Source organism: Telmatherina bonti (genome assembly GCF_933228915.1).
Source record: "Telmatherina bonti genome assembly, chromosome: 7".
NCBI classification, from domain to species: Eukaryota; Metazoa; Chordata; class Actinopteri; order Atheriniformes; family Telmatherinidae; genus Telmatherina; species Telmatherina bonti.
This window is the reverse complement of record NC_136625.1, coordinates 12,408,823-12,428,644: the sequence shown is the minus strand read 5'-3', so window position 1 is coordinate 12,428,644 and position 19,822 is coordinate 12,408,823. Positions and strand designations below refer to the sequence as shown.

Here is a 19,822-nt window from a genome sequence, read left to right as displayed (position 1 = left end):
GTCCAGTCAGAAGACTGGGGGTCAAAGAAAGAGTTTCACACCAAACAAATATATCCATCCAAGAGATTTTGCTCCAACTGGATACTTATCATTTTGAAGTGAAGCTCTTTAAGTTTTCTAATTTAAATCTACATCATCCACACTAAAAACCCTCCATCTCTCCGTTCCGAGGCAACGATCACGTCGCCAAACACACATTAAAAAGTGAGAGTCGCCCAAAACGCTGAACCTTTGGTCCACAACTCCTTAGAAAAATATTATAAAATGTTTCAGAATGCCATTTTTTTTAAATACGTTTCCGTATAAATATGGAAAAAAAAACTATTCTACTGTGCAATGTGAGAGAAACAAACACTTTTTTTTGACACTTGAGGATAGGGGAGGTATCTTTTTTTGTACAAATTGCAGAAATTCGTAGAATGAAAAAAGCGCTCCCAGGACATCTGGTCTCTAAAACACTGTTTTAGCGTCAACCTGGCGTGTTATAGAAACGCATGACGAAGACTAGAAGGAAATATGAGGAGATGCAGGAGCACAGAGACGCTTGCTACCGCTCCTTTCCTCTCACGGTAGACGAGGCATGTACAAAATCTCTTCATCCAGAGCACCTCATTGTCCATGCTGTAAAAAAGAAGACGAGTTCTTTTTGTGTGTGTGTGTGTGTGTGTGTGTGTGTGTGTGTTGGCACATAAACACTGGCACTGTGGCTGTACCACGTTGAGAAACTTTGTCCCACTTAAACCAAGGTAGATCTTGTAAGAAAGAGCCATCAGGCAAGTTTTAGGAAGGATCAAAAAGTGCCAAATACGTTTGTAGTCCAAGCTGCCTCATTGCTGCAAGATTGTAACGATTTGTGTGTTTGCATGTTTGTGTGTGTGTGTTTAGTGTCAGAAACTGCAAAAGAAGGTGTGGCTTACGGAGAAATTTCCTGGAGGTCACTGTACTGCATCTCAGCGTATACGTTTATACAAGAAATATCTTTTAAAATGAGCCAAATCTCTATGTTTGCGTATTTACAGAGATGGAAGGGAGGACCATGTGGTGGAGGGCTACAGTCTGAAAGCAGGGATGTAGATTGCACCTCCGAAAGCGCCTCTTCTTCTTCTTCTTGTCTTTTCTCTCGTGATTGTGGCTCTCGCGTTTGCGTCTGTTGGAGGGTGAGGACTGCAGACGGGGGAGGCCTGACCAGACGTGTGCGGGTGTCGCTCTGCGTGAGTCGAACGTATTGCTTCTAACTGTTTCTAATGTAATGCTGCTGACTGCGAGGCATTATTATGGTTTCATTGATTCAGAAAATTAATCCGATTCCGTGCAGCGGCTGCTCAGGAATCAGAAGAGAGATTGGTGAAGCTTCGTGTGAAGAAGAGTGGGGTTTTTACAGGATGGGAAGTGTCCGTGTTGATGTCTGCCGCTGTAAAAATCAAGTCCAGGACCGTTTCTCACACATGAGTCTGCATCCGTTGTGTGTGTCTGTGGGAATAGTCAGAAGGTGGAGAGGAGTAAGAGAAACGAGTGGAGCTTCCATACTTTGCCAGACCTGTTTCAGGACTTTGCTGTCCCGGCCCTGGTCCCGGTCCGGGCCCTTGTCCTGTTGGATACATCTCATAGGCTGGCCCTTCCTCAATGGGCGGAGCAAAGCCCATTCGGTAGCTGGCGTACTGGGAGGGGTAACCATAGCTGTCATATGGCAGCTGGGTTGTGCTGTCTAGGAGGCCGCAGTCTCCCCCGGGGTAGTCTCCGGGTGATGGAAGAGCTGGATTGGGAGGTACTTGCTGGCTCTGTGCTGCCCTGGTGAAAGTGTTGAATTGGGCGTAGGTGGCGTGGGACATCCTTGAGGGGGGGCGGGGATCATAGCAGCCTGCCCTTGAGCCCGGCACTGAGCTGGGGGGAACTGCACCGCTGGCAGCAGTGGAGGGTCCGCTGGAGGTGGCACCAGCTGGTCCAGTGTTTGGGTTGGGAGAGCGAAACTCCCCCTGGTAGTGGACGACACGGGTCTGCGGGCGCGCCTCATCGTGGGTGGTGGCTCGGACGTTGTAGTAGCCGTTGGTTGGATCCTGAGATGAGAAGGGGACATGTTAATGTCTGTTGCAGAAGAGGATGAGCAGAAGTTAGATGTCCAGCTACACAAAGGAGATGAACGTCCATGATAAAAGTCTGCCAATGATTTAAAAATAATCAAAATCTGTTTCTCTGCTGTATCAGAAAATAAATAAACAAAAACCTAATTAAAGATTAAATGTCACTAACAACAAAACAGATCTACCTTTAAAGGTGGAGTATGTAAGATTTTCAATATTTTCAAAATAAATTAACTAATAAAATAACTACAATCATAAATAGATAGTTTTTTGAACATGTAGGTTCCAGTCTGTCCATATTTGACGCGTTATTAAATTACAAGTTTAATTTATGACAAATGACAAAAAGCACTTTTTTTTTTTAAACTGGTAGGCAAACATTTAGGAAGGGTCTTTGTCATTATTTAAACATGTAATTTAATAACATCAAATATGGACAGACTGGAACCTACATGTTTAAAAAAAACTATCTAATTATGATTGTAGTTATTTTTTTAGCTAATTTTTTTTAAAATAGTGAAAATCTTACATAATCCACCTTTAAAGTAAACCTGAAATCTAAAAAGAATAAGAAACTAATTAAAAGGCAAAACATGATTAACAAAAAAAAAAAAAAAAAAATCAAAACACAAGGAAAATGTATCAAAACTCAGATAAATAAGCTTAAAAACCTCAATATGTCTGAATAATCAGAAGCTGTGCAGGGCGTTTAGCTCGGTGAAACAGGCGTGTTTCAGTCTGATGACGTATGAATGATGCAGCGCGGTTTATGAATAATAAACCGATTTTATATGTTGACTTTATTTTTCTTGGAAAAAAACAAAACAAACAACAACGAAAAAACAAAAGAAAAGCAAAGCAGGCTAAATGAAACACAAGCTGAACATATGGCTTCATTAATCCTTTAATGAAGACCAGAACAGGTGGTGCAACAGTACATCAGTTGGGTAAGTTAGCTCAGGTTTACTGACTAGCTGAGTGTGTATTTGTGTGAAGTGATATTTGCTGGGACCAGAAAGCAAATCTCAAACATGGATCATGATTTCTCATAAACAGAAGAAACAAGGAAATATTTTCCCCATAATTCTGATGAGCTGCTGATGTAAACTTAAAGTCTTTTTTACATTTTATTTTTATCCAGATGGCGTTGAACATTTCAGGGAACACAAATTTAATTTTTCTTAAATTAAATTAGGATTAAATCCAATTCAGCTTCATTTTTCGGCCTTTGCAGCACTAGTTCACAACAAAAAGCCAAATATAAGCAGTTATTCTCACCACATCTCACAGCAATACAAAGTTTTTATATGTCATCATTCAGATGCCTAATAAACAAGATATGGATGGACCAATACAACACATCCGTTACTGGGCAGTGAGTGATATAGCCAATGAATAAATACCATAAATATGAGGAATTTAACAACAGATACTCATCATTTTGCCATGACAGTGACGAAGCATGATCTGCTACCTGTTCCTTCAACACACATATATAATTTTACCAGCATCAGAAATTATTGGTCTGTGGGTGCTGACATGGATGCTGTATCTTCATACAAAAATACCTGGAATAACTCTAATCTCATTTTCATGCTAAATATGTGTGAGCGTGTTGTATTCATTATTATTTGGGTCAGTGTGCAAGACAGGTAGAAATTCAATTATATGAGAGGTGGGACTCAGCTTTGTTTTTAAAAGCACAATTCTGACCTTTCCTAAGAGAAAATGTTTCCATCAGAAATAATCTAAAAGGTTTGCACTTATGGAAACAATTTTATTCCTGCGCGGGTCAAAGCCAAATGAATGAAATGCAAATTTAGCTTTTTACAAAGAATCCGCTTTTCATTGAAGTGAAAATTATGCGTTTGAGGTAAAGAAGCCATAAAAGGGAGTGTGAGATGAATATGATCATAGAGCTCATGCACCGTGCAGGATATCATGTCAGAGGTGCTGTAAATCCATGTTTTTTTTTTGTTTTTTTTTTTTCCAGACTCTGATGTTGGCATGCAAAACACCTTGGCTGAGTCGTCTCTCACCTTGAGCTCGTACTCCTCCCGCGTGTCGCTCTCGCTTCTGACGTCCTGCTTCAGGTCCATGTCGTCTTTGAACGGCTGAGTGGAGGGAGAGAGGGAAACAGAGGGCAGAAACTAAACCATCAAACAACGAAACACACACACGGAAAGAGGGAGGGTGAAGAAAGGAAAGGAGAAGGAAGAAAGGGAGGGAAGAGGAAAACAGAGTTTCAGCTTTTTCATCCCAAGAGAGTAGAAGACGAGAAACGGTTCGCTGCCGGAAAAAAAAACCAAAAAACCAAAACGGTTCTGGTCGGGCTTTAAAACCTTGTCAAAGGCGTGCCGTCGACAGATTCTCCAGGACTTCCGGGGCTTCTCTAAAAGGAGCACAATGTTAAAGCCACTGTGTGTTTCCATTTTTCATGTGTGTGTTATAGGATCACTGCATGTAAACATTTTGTGTGTGTGTGTGTGTGTGTGTGTGTGTGTGTGTTTTGTTCTCAGATGTATCCAGGTGAAAATGTGTGTTCTTTACTTCTACACACAGACAGAGCTGTGATTTTGTGCTGAGTATAACTAGATAAACTGATGTGTGTGTGTGTGTGTGTGTGTGTGTACCTGTATTTGAATGGATTATTGTGCGAGTGTGTACTATTACGTCTGTGTGCGCTTCCTGCCATGTTGCCTTTATTATCAGTATATGTGCACATTTGAGGCCGTTGACCCATACGCCTCCTCTCTGCAGCCCCCCCGTGACTCAGATGGGAGTCTACTTACGGAGTACATGGCCTTGACCATCCTGGTTGCCGTGGAGACGTTGGCCGCCTCCTCCTCCAGGCTGTGGGTCTCTTTGTTGACAGTCTCTACCTTGATGTCTGGTTTACCGAGGGTGACACCTCGCCGGCCTGAAAGGAAGACACATAAAAAAGCAACACAGTCTTTATGTTAGATTTTAAATCACATTTTAGATTTGTTTTTATTTCATCAGTCTGCTTAGAAAAGCAATGAAACAACCCCAATCTACACTTTATTCCATTTTTTTCCCCTCATCTTGTCTGATCCATTATTTTCCTTGTTTTATTTATTCCCTCTCTGTTGATCATGGTGCATTACGCAATTTGGGTTCTGCTTATACCACATCCAGCTGTCTGCAACACTGCAAATTTCTCCAATGAGGGACGAATAAAGGTCTAATTTAAATCTAAATCCAATCTAAATTCGGCTGTCTGGCTTCCTCAGAGAAGAAGGTAGCAGTTTCAACCTTGAGGATATTGTATTCATGATGATGAAGCAAGATGTCAGAAAACTTCACAATCCATTAATTTCTTTATTATGGCCTGTTAGGGTTGAAAATTATGGGAAGGATGGAGATTTTTCAGCGAATCGCTGCCTGTAAATTTCCAGATGTCATTGTTATTTACTTCCCTTCAAATTTACAGAGATTTTTGTCATCTAAGTAATGATTCAGCCTAATGTTAACCCATCCCATCAAACTAATCTAATTAGCATTTAGCTGTTAGCTTTACTAATTATTTGTTAGTTTACAGCATATTAGTGATAACTTACAATGAAGCAAAATATTATCACGATTAACTTTATTTCTAAATGAATAATGCAGTGAAGAATGAGCACCTCAGAAAATATGAATAGAAGCTGCTCATTTAATAATTAGTAGTTAATAGTGCCTCGTTTGAACTAACGTGCGTGATTTAAAAGCTCAGATGATTTTTTTTGCATGGCTAAAAGCTTTATAGGATTTCATCATTCAGAAACTGGAAGCAAACTGGTGAGTCTGCAGTGTGAAAATACTTCTTCACACTGTTGCTGCTGGTGGAGCAGAAGGCAATCTGGGCACGAATCGGCCATTGGATGACTTCGCCAGTAAGGACAACAGCCAGCATTTTGATCCCATCATGCAGGGCTCTTGTTTGTCTTTTTATTTATCTATTTTTTGATTTTTCCTTGATGCCTGAAAAACCTTGATGTTCGTGACATTCCTGACCATTAATGTGTGTCTGGGTTCTGGCTTTGTGCTTTCTACATCTCCTCACTTTGTCTTTCAGGCTGGTTCTCTGTGTTTGACCAGAATCTTGCAAAACAAACTTGTGATTTTGGATCTTTCTTTCTTTTTCTTTAATCTCTGCGTCTTGAGTATTTCTGGTCCTGGACCATCACAGACAAAAAGCAGGGCAGACTCTAAGGTTACTGGTCATTATGGAAAAAAATCTCTTTGTAACAGCTTCTGCATCTTCTTTGAAAACAGCGGCTGGACAGTATTTTAATTCCAGTGAGCAACATTATGGGTGACATACTGACAAAAATGCAATATTTTGTATCAGAACTGTGTGTTTTTTAACGTCAAACTGCATTAACATATAAAATGTCATCATGTCAAAGCGATTTATATCCATGAATGATGCCTTCCTTGCATCTCTGCCATACTGGCGAGGAGACGTGGACGGGTTCTCTCATTAACATGTTTCACCAGATTGACCCCTGACGTGTTACAGTGTGTGTGTGTGTGTGTGTGTAAGTATGTATTAATGAAGAAGTTGAACTACTTGGTAAGTTTATTTGTGTGTAAATGAGATTAGATGCTAAGAGATGTGTAGCAGATGCTGGAGCGAAGTGAGATCAAGACAAAGGTTGTCATCTGTTGTGTTGTCGTGTTTCTTCTCCGCCGTATTTTCACTCTGTCAGTGTTTTTACAGGAATAAGCTCATAAAATATTAAAGGAGGCTTTTAGCTTACTTGTTGCTTTCTACCTTACACATTTTTTTTCTTTCAACATCAGGAGTTTATAAAGTTTTTGTTGTTTCCCACGTTCTTTACAACAGAGTTGGCTGAACAGATATTACACCTAATTTTATTTATTTATTTTTTTAATCTAAAACCATTTAAATGACTGTCATAGTTTTTCAGTAGTACACTGATTTTTTTTCAGCTCATTATAAAAACAAACTAATGTTCAATTATTCCACAAGGCAGCAAATATCAAATAAATAAAATGAAAATCTGCTGATATTAAAACAAAAGTCTGGATGTACATTTTACATTTCCTCTGTCAAGGAAGCACATGAACTGTTTTTAAATTTAAAACTTCACTATAAAAATATACAGTATATAGTATGTATGTATGCATTTATGTATGCAGTATAGTATGTATAAATATAGCTCATCAATGACATTAAGAGATATTCTAAAATTTTAATTTCTCATATCCTTAGAAATTTATTTTAAACTTTATGTTTATTTAATTGTTTGCTGATTTAAGCTCATTTGTAGTAACTGAACTAAATTTTGTTCTAACAAATGTACTGACAGAAATCCTGTTTATTTGCCATATCTGTAAGGACATTTCCTTTGTGGGATCGGCAACACAGAATGCAGTTTGTGCCCATTAAATACGAGCACAATCTATTCCTACCGATGCCAGGCTGCTTATCCTGCTTTGACTTTAGTTTTTTGTGTTGGTTATTAGATGGAGCGTATGAAGTCGAAAGAATTTAACACAGAAACACACACACAACCGCCTGGCACCACCTCCTCATGCTGGTCACCATCTTCATCCCACTGCAGATGAAGGTATCCCAACTTTTTTCGCCAATTAATTTATTAGTTTATGGAAATATTTGTTTTTTAACAATATGAGTTGACTGGTAAAAAAGTCCAAGTGAGGCTCCACGTGTGCTCCGACTGGCTGTCCATAAAACCTACAGAAGCACACGGTTTTGGGCTTCTTTCACTTTTGTTTTGGTAACCTAAAACCTGCAGAAAAGCAGCTTTTAGCACAGTGAGAAAAAAAAAAAAAAAGGTTTTCTCTGTCTTTAACATTGTCTTGTCATTGTGAAATACTCAAGCTATGTGTTGTTAGTACGCAGCAGTCAGTTTTTGTCAACATGAGCAAGCCTCTTCCACAGCCAGGAACCTTAAAAGAAAAGAATTCGGTCTGTGAAGTCGAGAGAGTGTTTATCTGGAGAGACAGCAGTGTTTGTTTGAGTTTCTATTTCCAAACGATATCTTTTCTGTCGTGGTGTTTATCAGCTCTGAAGCAGAGAATGTACTCTTATCCCCAGAAAATCCCTCCGGGGACTCTGCCAGTCACCTTCAATGTCTTTCCCGATTCTTTATTTGCTGTGGAGCAGCTCCAAATTAACCAACTAAAAGACACTGCATGTTTTTAGATCTCTGGTTTGTGGAAGCGCGGCATTGCATTCATAAATGCTAATTGGATTGCTGCAGGCTACAGAAAGACGTATAGGAATTCATCATTTAAATACTATTCACCTTTAAATGCTGTTGTTTTCAGATCTGTCATTTATTTTACCACTTTATCTCGCACACAAGTGGCATATAAATAAATATAAACATAAAAGTCAATGTCAGTGGAAGGAAAATGGAAACACGCGGTGGGCGATTAAAGGCGTTTTGCCATATTATATGAATATTCATTAATCTTATTTGAATAAATGCTACAGCTGGCATATGCCACTTTCTTCGTGGAACGGCAAAATGACAGATGAGGTGGGGGGGGGGGGGTGGTGATGAAAGAGAGAAAGACTGACAGACATAGTGTAAGTGTGTGCAATGCCCTGACACGAACACACACACACACACACACACACACACACACACACACACACACACACACACACAAAATGACTGTGTGCACTCACTGCCTTTGCGTTGGCGGTAGAGGAAGAAGGCGAGCGCCAGCAGAAGCATCAGCAGCAGAATGGAGGAGCCCACTGTACCACCAGCGATAATTCCCACTGGAACAATATCTGAAACAAACAAGCAGGAGGAGGGTCGAGGTTGAGGGACAGCTGCTGCCTCATTGTTACAGAAACCTGCGACGTTAAAGAGCAAATCCTCTTGTGTTCTTGCTAAACGCCGAATCTCTGCGGGCTGCTTGTGTTGATAAGGCATGCCGGTCAGACGAGGGATGAAAATGCTTTCAGCAGAGGCAAATCCATACTCCGGCTCTCTTTCCAATATTGTTTCGGTCGACTTTCTTAAGCTTATGAGAGCGGAGGGAGTGAGGCGAGGCTGACGGAGCATGAAAAACCATTTTTCTTACTGCAATGTGATCTCATACTTAAAACAACCATCCAGGACAGACTGACAGCAACGTCTTCCAGATGAGGCCACTGCTTGATAAGTTTGCTTAAGGGCAACTCTGATAAAATGAAGCAGACAGAAATAAAGGAGGTTTCAGCACAGATGGTTCAGCTGAGGTCTACAGAAAGGCCATCTTGCCACCATCTGCTCTCAGCATCCCCAAACTAGGGGACCTCAGGTTTTAAAAGTTTAAATGTATAAGAAAAAAAAAGGATTATAAACAAAATACTGATCAGCCATCACATTAAGATCATACTGAGTAGATCATCCGCATGCTGCCAACAGATCTCAGACCAGCCAGAGTGGACAAAGAACATCTGATCGTGTTTTGGAGAAGCAACAGATGAATTGATATTTGGGTTTTTTCTGGGCTCTGAAATGGGGTCTCTGTGGATCAGGATCACTTTCAACAGATGCTACCCATCAGATTTCCATCAGACCAGCATGTTTGGATGCAGCTTAAACACTTTAAACTGGAGGTCAGAGGTCGGCCACTCCGGTCCAGGAGAGCCACAGACCAGCAGGTTCATCACATCTGAGGTCTGCTGCTGAAGATGAATGCCGTTTGTGATCGTTGTAGGATTTTAGATAGAGGTCAAGTATCACGGTAAGTTGACATGTTACTGGTTTAATGCAGCGGTTAACTGGTGTAATACTATTTATGGATCTAAAAAGATTTATAAATCAGAAACAATAAAACTGCTGAGTTGTTGGGTCAATGTAAAGATAAACAGAAAATAGTGAGAAATAATAAAATAAAGGATAAAAACTGTGAAAAAAACGTGACATGATGCAACTACAGTACCAGACTGCACGTTGATATAACTTAAAGCACATTTAATTCACTTAATGTGACATTTAGTCCCTACGCTTCAGAGTAACCATTAGACTAGGAATGTCCACAAGTACTCAAAGACCACAATCCTGCAGTCCCACACCTCCTTCCAACAGCTTGACAAGTTCTGCACAAGCCCCTTAATAACCCATTCATCTGATGTAGCCTCGAGGACTGGGACTGGACATCCATCCATCAGACAAAGTCTTTATTTGTTTGCTGTACGTCTTCTGCATGTTCCATCACACACTTTGGTAAGCGTTCCTTAAATACACTAATGTATGGGTTGTTTTAAAGGCAACTTCAGAAGATGGATGTCCTGCAGTCAGTAACCGTGTTTATTAGAGGTAGGAAAATCGAATTGAAAAATCGAAAATCTGGATTTTTTTTTGCTTCACAATTTTAAAATCGATTTTAAAATCGATCCAAATTGAAATCAAGGAAAATGACGAGCAAAAAAAAAAAAAAGTTTTATACATTTATTTTGTTTTTAATATATAAAAATCAGCAATATCACAGAATTGTGAGAATCACAATTTAAATCGGATCGGCACCCAAAAAAATCGGAATTGATTCGGAACAAAAGCATATCGTCACCGCTCCAGTGTTTATGAGGAGCAGCAGGACGGCCTCCCATGCATCCGCCTCTGTCTCCACCTACCTTTCTCCTCCAGGGTGATGATCATGGTTCCAGGTCCAAAGGAGTTCCAGGCTGTGCAGTTGTACGGGGAGTGGAAGTCAGACTCCATGACGTTATTGATGGTTAGGGTGGAGAGGACGGCCCCGCCCTGTGACGGAGGCTTACTCTGCTCCACCGTGTACCTCTCCATCAGGGTGCCTTTCTCCTTCTCCCACACGTTCTCCTTCCACGCCCAGACCTTCACAAGAGCAAAGCAGGCGAGCTTTAAACAAGGATTAAAACTTGATGTGCATGTACACATCAAGTTTCTAAATCTGTTCTTAACAAGCACGGCTCCTTCGAGCGCGTAGGAGCTCCGTATTAATGAGGCAAAACCCCGTCTCCAATATGTTTCATTTGTTTGACTTGTATCTAAACTACACTCTTCACTGCTGCAATCTTCCAATTTATCCTCAGTAATCAATAATGGTAATTTCACTTTATCTTATTAGTGTTAACCACAACAGACACACACACACACACACACACACAAACACACACACATCAGCGACGAGTGAACATTTAGCAAACCAGTGAGCTGGTGTTAAGAAAGGTTAAAAGACACGAAAGAGAATCCAAGCAGGAAGAATAATTGAAGCAAAACAAATGATATTCTCACACCTACTACAGCGTGCGCTTAATTAAAAATTGCACTGCAACTTTTCAAGCTGGGAAAGAAAGAAATCACTCATGAATAAATCAGAGCGCATACACACTAAAGCAAGCGTACATGGGTGTTAAAAACTCAAGCAGGTTTTGCCACTTAAAATGTGCTGAGGTGGAATTTTGAGGGTATTAAATATGAAGCACGGCGACATCAAATATACATACAGCCATATTTTGGGCTAATGTATCTTTTAAATGTCTCGCAAAAGTTAAATGTTATTAAGTTATCAGTGTGAATCAAAGTGTAAAAAGCCGTTTTTATCGTTTATTTTTTAACCTGTTGTGTAATGTCTTTTCTTCTTCTGCAGTCTTCCTCGTAAAACCTCCTTATTTCTTACAATAATTACGCTGCACCAATTCTGTCTGTATTTCTTTCTCTAGCCCAGTCTCTTATTGCCTCATTGCACAAACCCACACACACATACACACAGCATCGCACTCCATATTTTATAAGTCCCCATGTCTGTGCATTAAGCCTAGACTATAATGTCGTATCACATTATACGCTCCAAGCTCTCTGCCAGTGCAGCGGGGGGGGGGGGGGGGGGGGGGGGGGGGGGGGTGAAGCGCTCTAAAAGCTCTGATTTCTGTCATGTTGGCGCTGCACAATTGGATAATTGACGCTGAAAGGTACAAAATTTTACTCTCCCTCCATTTTCTCTCCCTCATCTCAATCTACTGCACCCCCACACTGCTTCTCCGTCACTCTACCCTTCAAACTCAAATGGCATTCATGGATTTATTTCTATTCATTTTTTTTTGGGGGGGGGGGGCTGTTTTTGTTATTGCAGATCATTCAGCTCCTTCCTTCGGTTTTTTTTCCCAAGGTTTCTGTCACACACATTGACGGGTTTTTTTTTGTAACCTATACAACTTTCACTTTATATTTAATTGTGGTTTTATCAAGTGTTTCTGTCAGAGGCTGTTGGAAGAAAAAAAAAAAAAAAAAACCTGCACAAGCTGCAACCATTGTAGAAGATTCAGCTGGAAATCCAATTACAGCTTTGTGGGAAGATAATGTGTGTGAAAGTCTTCCTTGTTGGGCTTTTAACAGTCGCAATCACACATTGTCACAGAGTTTCACTTGATCTCAGAGGAAAACCTTTTAACCAGCAGCACTGGAGGTGCTAAGAGTGTATAATGCAGCAGAATTAAAGAGTCAGTATTACTGACATATTGTTTTGTTGTTCATAACTTCATCTGGGGGGGAAAAAGTCAAAAGTCTTTCATGCTCAAGAAACAGACAATTTATTTGGAGGCACCATTAATATCTGAAATGCTCTGTTTTAGCACGACCCCCTCCTGAGGGCTTTGTCTGCTCTGATTGGTTGACAGTTGTTGTAATTTCTATATTTGTAGCACATAAACTGGACAAACGGCATGCTACAATCATGATGCAAGCAATATTTTTTTTTTTCCTAATCAGACTTGACTTCAGATTTGACTCTAAACAATTCCCAGCTGCAGGTGTGTATCACCACTGATTCACGCAGATGCGACTGTGTGTGCATCAGGTACCTTTTTGCAGGCTTTATTTATGTCAACATCAGCCGCAGACATGAAATTTGAAGTACAATGAACAATTCCTAAACAGTAGTTCTGGAAGCCATTTGGGTTTGCAGGGAAGTAATCAAACAACTGAGAAGAACAAGCAAAGAGAAACAGCTTGTTTTATAGTGAGTTTCTACGTTGAGCAGCGTTGCAAGTTTATGACAACATTGATCACAATGATCTCAAGTTAAAGCAAAAAGCTGCATGGAATTTAATATAATGTGGCAAAACCACATATTGGTTAAATATCACATACAGAAGCACTGATACTGAAACAAAAGCAAAAAATAATCAGTTGCATCAGAGGAAAAACAATACGAGTCATATCAGTCATGTAAATAAATCTTTTACCTGCTGTCGTCAGGGTCAAGAAGAAAAATCCCCAAATTTCCTGCACTACTGTTTGTTATTTTTAAGGATGACTATTATTATGCACTTTTGCACAGAACCAACAGAGGTCCCTTCTGGAAAAGTGTAAAAATGTCTACAGTTCATAAAAAAAACAAAGCTAGACATGACATTTTTGCAAATTTGCAAAAAAATTGAAGTGACTAATGGCAGATAAAATATTAATAATAAATCTACTATGTTACTGTTGAAATGCGGATGTTGTTGGGCGTAAGATGTGGAACACACTGGCTGGGATTTAATGCAAATGACAATATTTTGGAGATACAAATGACTTTAAAGTTTAACTGAGTTTACTTCAATGAGTTTGATGGACTGATTAAAAAACACAAAACATCATATTTTAGTTGCCATTGAAGCTGTGCTGAATGATTCCTTGGATCTCGTCTGCTGCACTTGCATCAGCATCTCATGTGAATTACAGCAGCTGTTCCTACTGAGTCATACCTTCCACTACACATGACCAACGGATTGCTCTCACATACGCATGACACATGTTGGGAACTGTGTTGCCCCTGCTCGTCCTTTAGTCTGAATGACAGAAGCTGATGAGGGAAAGTTTTTTCTGGGAAGACAAGACAGCAGGATGCAATCTGAAAAGGTCAAGATTACAACGTCCAGGGATGGACTTACAATCTTATCAGGTGGGGGGGTGCTGGCGATGTAACACTTGATCTCTCCTCTCTCCCCTCTGACTGCATATTGAGTTGGATCACTGGAGATGATGGGGGGTCCTGTGAGGGAGACAGGACAAGCATTATATATGGGAAAAATGACACATCAGCAGCCAGTGTTATTTTCACTGCATCTGCGATTCATGTTAAAAAGTAAACTGTAATATCATGTTTTTCTTTACATCATGAGGAAGAGGTGAGCGGGGAAACTTACACTTAAAGGTCCGGCAATTTTTTCAATAATTTCATATGAGTGTCAGAAGCCCAACAAGTTTTTTAAAGTGAATTCACCCCAATTCAGTTTTGATCCCTAATTTTAGCCATTCAAACAGTGTCTCTACTGAGAACGGACTGTTTCTGTGTCTGAACCTTTAAAAGTTCATGAGCAGTGCCTTTCAATGCCCACTCCATGCCCCCCTTGGACCAGGGTGCAAGCAAATGGCAGTTCCTTCTACCAGGGGGAGGGGTTATGTCCCTTCTTGAGTTCACAAAGGGAAAGGCCTCAGACTCGCTCAGCACACATCCACCAAAAAGTGGAGCAGGCAAGTGAGAGAAATGACAGAATTTCTCATTTTAGGGCCAAATATGTGGACATATACGACTCTTAGAAAACCCAAAACAGAAAAAAAAAATCTGGTTCTTAGCAAGTCTTGAAATGTGATTGTTATATAAAATGAATTCCAAAACAACAATGGAGCCTCCATTAGCATGTTAAACATTCAATTTATTGAGAGTGCAAAATTAATAACATCAAACAAGTAAGTCTAATTTGGAAGAGTTTCAGGAAGAGGCTTCTTTTCTCTATAAAAAAAAACATCTGGAAAAATGTTCACTGGAAAAATGACACCAAAATAGAAATATGTAACACTATAGCTGTCAAGCACAGCGGTGGAGAACCAGTGACTTGAGCTTGTTTTGCAGCGACAAAACCTGGACACCTTGTAGTCCTTGAGTTAAGAGTTAAAGTCCTCTGTATACCTAAATACTAAAGAGTTCAATGTGAAGTTCTCCGTCTGACAGTAATTAGAAAATCTAAACCAGAATCACTAAAAAATGACAATAATCGCAACGTAATGAACTGAAGCCAAAATGTCAAGATAGGGGGAACATTCTCCTCCAGAGAAATATCTGACTCATACCATCATATACTGAAAACTATGATGACTTCAAGCTATTGCTTCTCATGGTGTTTCTTCAAGCTGTTGAATCATGGGGTGATGATTCAACAATACAACAACTGCTGCAGAAGGAACAGTTTGACTTTATCTACCATCTTATTGGCAAAAAACTATAAAATCTAATAGCTTTGTATTTAAATTGTATTTATATTCATTAAAACCTGACCAAAAAGCAATGTTTCCTTTAATGTCACCATTTTATATAGCAATCTGTAAGCAAACTAATTCAGCAACACTTACTGAAACTGATGCACGGTATTCACTTATCATTGCATCCCATCACATCAGTGTGGCACCGGCAGAGCATAAGTATTCCCTGCAACAGCCTTGCTCAGCGAGTCAATTACTGCTTCTCACATCAGTATTTCCTCAGGGGTTACACATCCCTTTACATTTAGCCATCTGTGCTAACATGAGGGTCATCATCAATCCTGCAGCTCACTGCTTTCATGTGCTAAAGCTTTGGTAATCTAATGTGAAGGTGTGCTCTTAACAGGAAATACTCTTTAAAGCTAATAGATTCCACTCATCAAGCAGCAACACTGTTGATGAATCTACTTTAAATTTACAGCAGATTATTACAGTGCAGTTCTGACTTTTAGAACCAGCATGTCTTCACTTTCAATAAATAATCCCAAACAGACAAACATGTCAACTCAACTTATTTATAAAGCCCTTTAAAACAACCAGAGTTGAAACAAAGTGCTGCACACAATCGGCCAAAATAAAAACAGAATAAAACAGTTCAAGTGCAAATAAATAACACAATAAAACTAAAACAAAAAAAAAACCCAAAAAGACAGAAGTGAAAAGATGTCAGCACCTTCCTTTGGTGTAATAATGACCTGAAATATGTGACAAAAATGGCAATGACAAGCAAAATAAAAATAAGCAAATTAAAGGGAGACTCAGTAATCTGCTGCAGTGCTCTGACACGTTCTGCAAAGTCACTGGAAGCCTGCTTAGAGCACTTCTGTCGCTCTCCATCACAGTGAATGAAGGGGTGTAAACACAGCAAATGTGTGACGCTAGTTTCCTATCCACTGATGAGCTGAGCCTAAAAAGTTGTGCAACTCTGCTGTGTGAAGCAGAATTAAAGCATGATGTGATGTGATCATGCATACGTGCGAGCAGTGCTGCGGCTCTAAGACCAGCAGGGGAAATCTTATGCCGAGCTGTAAATTCAGAACTTTGCCATAAGTATTTATGGCCAGACAGTGTTTAACCAAGTGTCAAATGATGTTTCAACCCAGCAAAAGCTGTCATGCAATATTAGCCGTGCTGTGCCAACGGATGTTATATACAATGATAGTTTGCTCTGATGAAGTATAAATAGCTCAACTAAGATGACGCATGTGTTTCAGTCAGTCTTTAAAATGGACTGGATGGTGCAAAACTGTGATATAACTGAGTTATCATAAAATATTGCTTTGCTAGTGAAGTGGTGCTTGAGTGGTCACTAAGTCACCAAGCTTTTGGCTTTTAATTCGCAAAGATATGCTGATAAATTGTGCCGTTTCCCTTCGGGGTTTCGCAGAGGAGTTTTTCATTTGGAGAAGATCTAAGGACAACTTGTGAACTCATTGCTGTGCTTTTGGCTGATGAGTTAGTTGAGGTCAGGCATGGACTGGAATGAATCAGGCCAGGTCAACAGAAACTAGGCCCATGCACAAGTCTACGCTTCGGGTGCAGATTCTGCATAGTTGCCCATTAACATCTGCACTGGCAAGAGGGAGATTCACTGTGGCAGATACTGGATGCTTGAATGGAGCTCACAAGGGGCAGAATATGATGCAAAGAGTTTAATACAGAAATCAGAGTATTCTATTTATAATTAATTGGATTTAGTGAAGAGAACTCTCCATGCATCTGTAATAATGACTATTTGTTTGCTATACATGCTACAGATGGCAACATATTAAGGCTTTTATTACAGTTTTACAATGAAAAAGTTCCAAACTCACAATATAAAGTTCAATAAAATTAATGCAAGTATTTTCTGCAACTTAACACCCCTAAAAGATTTTAGTGATTTATGTTTAGTGCAAGATTATTCAACGTCATGGCAAAGAGATGTCAAACAAAGAGATGTCAAAAGTGCACAACTGTGAATGTTAGGTGCTTTGAAAAACGGCATAAAAAGCTGTTTTTATTTCGTGATTTCACAGTTCCACATTAAGTTCTGATCTGGATTAAACATTTCACTACATAAAACGAAGGAAAATCTGTCCTAAATAATGGTCTGAGGTAAAGCAGACAAAGGGGGAGAAAAAAGTAAATGACTGAATCTTTTCAGAAATAAACACATCAGCAAGGATTGAAAGCTCCTGATTAAAGGCATTGCTGCGATACTACCTGTGTGTGGCACAAAGAAACAGAAAATTAACAACATGATCCCAAAGAAAACAGATGTGTAAATAAAAAACCCTTCAGTGAATGCAAAAGGCAGGCAGAAAAAGCTGGTGGGGATGTCGAGCCGAGGCTTCAGCTGACAGTCAGACACAAACTTCACACTGAAGCTCACCACACCAGAATCCCAGCACATAAAGCACAACCGGCCCAAAACACATGAAAATGATCTCCAATATTCACAAAGTCATCTGGTAAAGCCACAGAGGATTTGGGATCCTGTTCTATGAAACTAAATACTCAGAAGGAGCTGAAACACTGAATCATTTTGCTTCAAACAGTGCGTGTATGTGGAGGCAGCTGCCAGGTCAGAACACAGGTTGTGCAAGAACAGTTTTATGCACTCTTTTTTAAAACTGCAGTTAAGATCAAAATGAAAAAAAAAGGGTAACATAAATTATTACCTCTGCCAAGGAGGTTATGTTTTTACCAGCATTTATCTGTTTGTTTTCAAGATACCTCAAAAATTTATGGACGGATTTTACTGAAATCTTTTAGGAGTTGTTGGAAATGTGAAAAAAAAAGAACTGATTTAATTTTGGTGGTGATCCGGCTCCCCGTTTGGAACCAGGAATTTTTTTATGGGGTCATTTTCAACATTTGTGCACGTAACTCCAACAAAAATGGTCGGAGCACTTAGGAAAAAAGATACAAGACAAGCGTCCAACTGGTTGTCAAATATATCGAAGACTGATGCAGGTAAAGGAATCATTCCAGATACTATGATCCAGAATATGAAAAATTAGGAGGCCTTTAGAAGGGAACAGATAATTACAGTTTCGGGGAGAAGTGTAGCCCTTGCCGGAGGTTTGGGCTCTCTGAATGCTTTTCTAGTTTGATTTAATTTATCTAATTGTAGCAGAAATCGACAATATGAGGCCAAACTGAGCTGGTTTAGATTTTTCCCCATTGTGTTACAGAAAAAAAAAGAGACAATAAGGGCAGGATTCCTTATTTCTAGGAAAACAAAAGGAACTAGTTTGTCTGATATATTTGACAACATCTAAATGCAATTTCATATCTCATTTTGAACTTGCAACAATATTGAACACACACACACACACCTTGTGAGCAAAAAGCAGCTGTTACCATCGTGAAACATCCCTCTCCTCCAGCGTTCGAACACAAGCAAATTTAGACGTGTTTCAGTAAGAAAACACAGGAGTTAACAAGTAGCAAGTGGGACTTGGACATGTGAATTTTACAAGAAGCCAACCCTAAAAATGTCAAGGTTGCAGAACTGCAGAGTTTCAGTAAAAACAACTTGCAGAGTGATACAAGATAAAAACCAAAGTGGTTTCCTCGCTCATCTTCCAGTTTGACTCATCTTTTCTGCAAATATCAGCACTATTATAATAAGCAAAGTGGAAGTGAACCGACCGTTGACAGTGAGCGTGACCTCGGTCTCTCCCACTCCAATGCGAGGCACGATGGCCTTGCAGACATACTGGCCTGCATCGGCCTGGCTCACCGACTTCAGATGCAGCTGATTGTTGTTGCTGAGCACCTGCGCGAACATACAGGACACACGTACAGATAAGAAGACGGATGGTTTGACGTGAAGATCAGAGACATGCAGGATGGAGAAGATGGTAAAAAAAAGGGGGGGGGGGGGGGGGGGGGTCTATATTTAATTCATAAAACATGTTGATTCACTCAGCAGGCTCCATTACTTTACTCCTCAAGCTTTTCTTAACCGGTTAGGCATGAATTAAAGATTCAAGAGCTTTACTACTAATCGTCATCTTTACAGCTAAGCAAACATTTATGAAGTCTGGCTATTTAATATACAGTATGTTTGGCTGAATGCTATGCATGTGATCAACTCCAGAAAGGTTGTTGGACCAGTATAATTTCTTTATTCTTACTAAAAATCAACAGTTTTAACAGATATGAGACATCCTGTCCTGTTGAAATGCAGATAAAAGCAGGATTTGATGGTTTGTTCTCACCATGCTGGAGCCCTTTTTAGTCCAGGTGAGGGTGAGAGGTGGGTTTCCAGACCACTTGCAGTGCAAAGTGACGTCAGAGTCCACATCCACGGTAACTGGTCTTGGCTCCACTACCAGTATCGGACCAACTAAAAGACAAAGAGGAAAAAAACAAAGGACATCGTGTTCACAAACAGCTGAGTAAAATTCATTCAAATCCTCCCTGATAAAATGTTCAGATCAAAAACTCTCATCACAAAACAACCTGTGTTTAAAG

At 39.8% G+C, this 19,822-nt stretch overlaps 1 protein-coding gene across 2 annotated transcripts in view; it reads right to left on the bottom strand.

The window, feature by feature from the left end:
- Positions 1–1,439: 1,439 nt before the first annotated feature.
- The window catches only part of kirrel1b (kirre like nephrin family adhesion molecule 1b), a gene marked incomplete at its 3' end in the record, with an annotated part of 98,715 nt that continues 80,332 nt past the window's right edge, over positions 1,440–19,822 (bottom strand). The window contains exons 8-15 of one of the 2 annotated variants that reach the window (XM_079244447.1): positions 19,567–19,694; positions 18,995–19,121; positions 13,987–14,087; positions 10,711–10,927; positions 8,770–8,877; positions 4,871–4,998; positions 4,118–4,228; positions 1,440–2,054 (exon numbers count right to left, since the gene is read on the bottom strand). In XM_079244447.1, the coding sequence (XP_079100573.1) occupies positions 1,440–2,054; positions 4,118–4,228; positions 4,871–4,998; positions 8,770–8,877; positions 10,711–10,927; positions 13,987–14,087; positions 18,995–19,121; positions 19,567–19,694 (1,535 nt within the window). The remainder of the gene's footprint in view (positions 2,055–4,117; positions 4,229–4,870; positions 4,999–8,769; positions 8,878–10,710; positions 10,928–13,986; positions 14,088–18,994; positions 19,122–19,566; positions 19,695–19,822) is intronic. The other variant, XM_079244448.1, reaches the window with a different exon arrangement.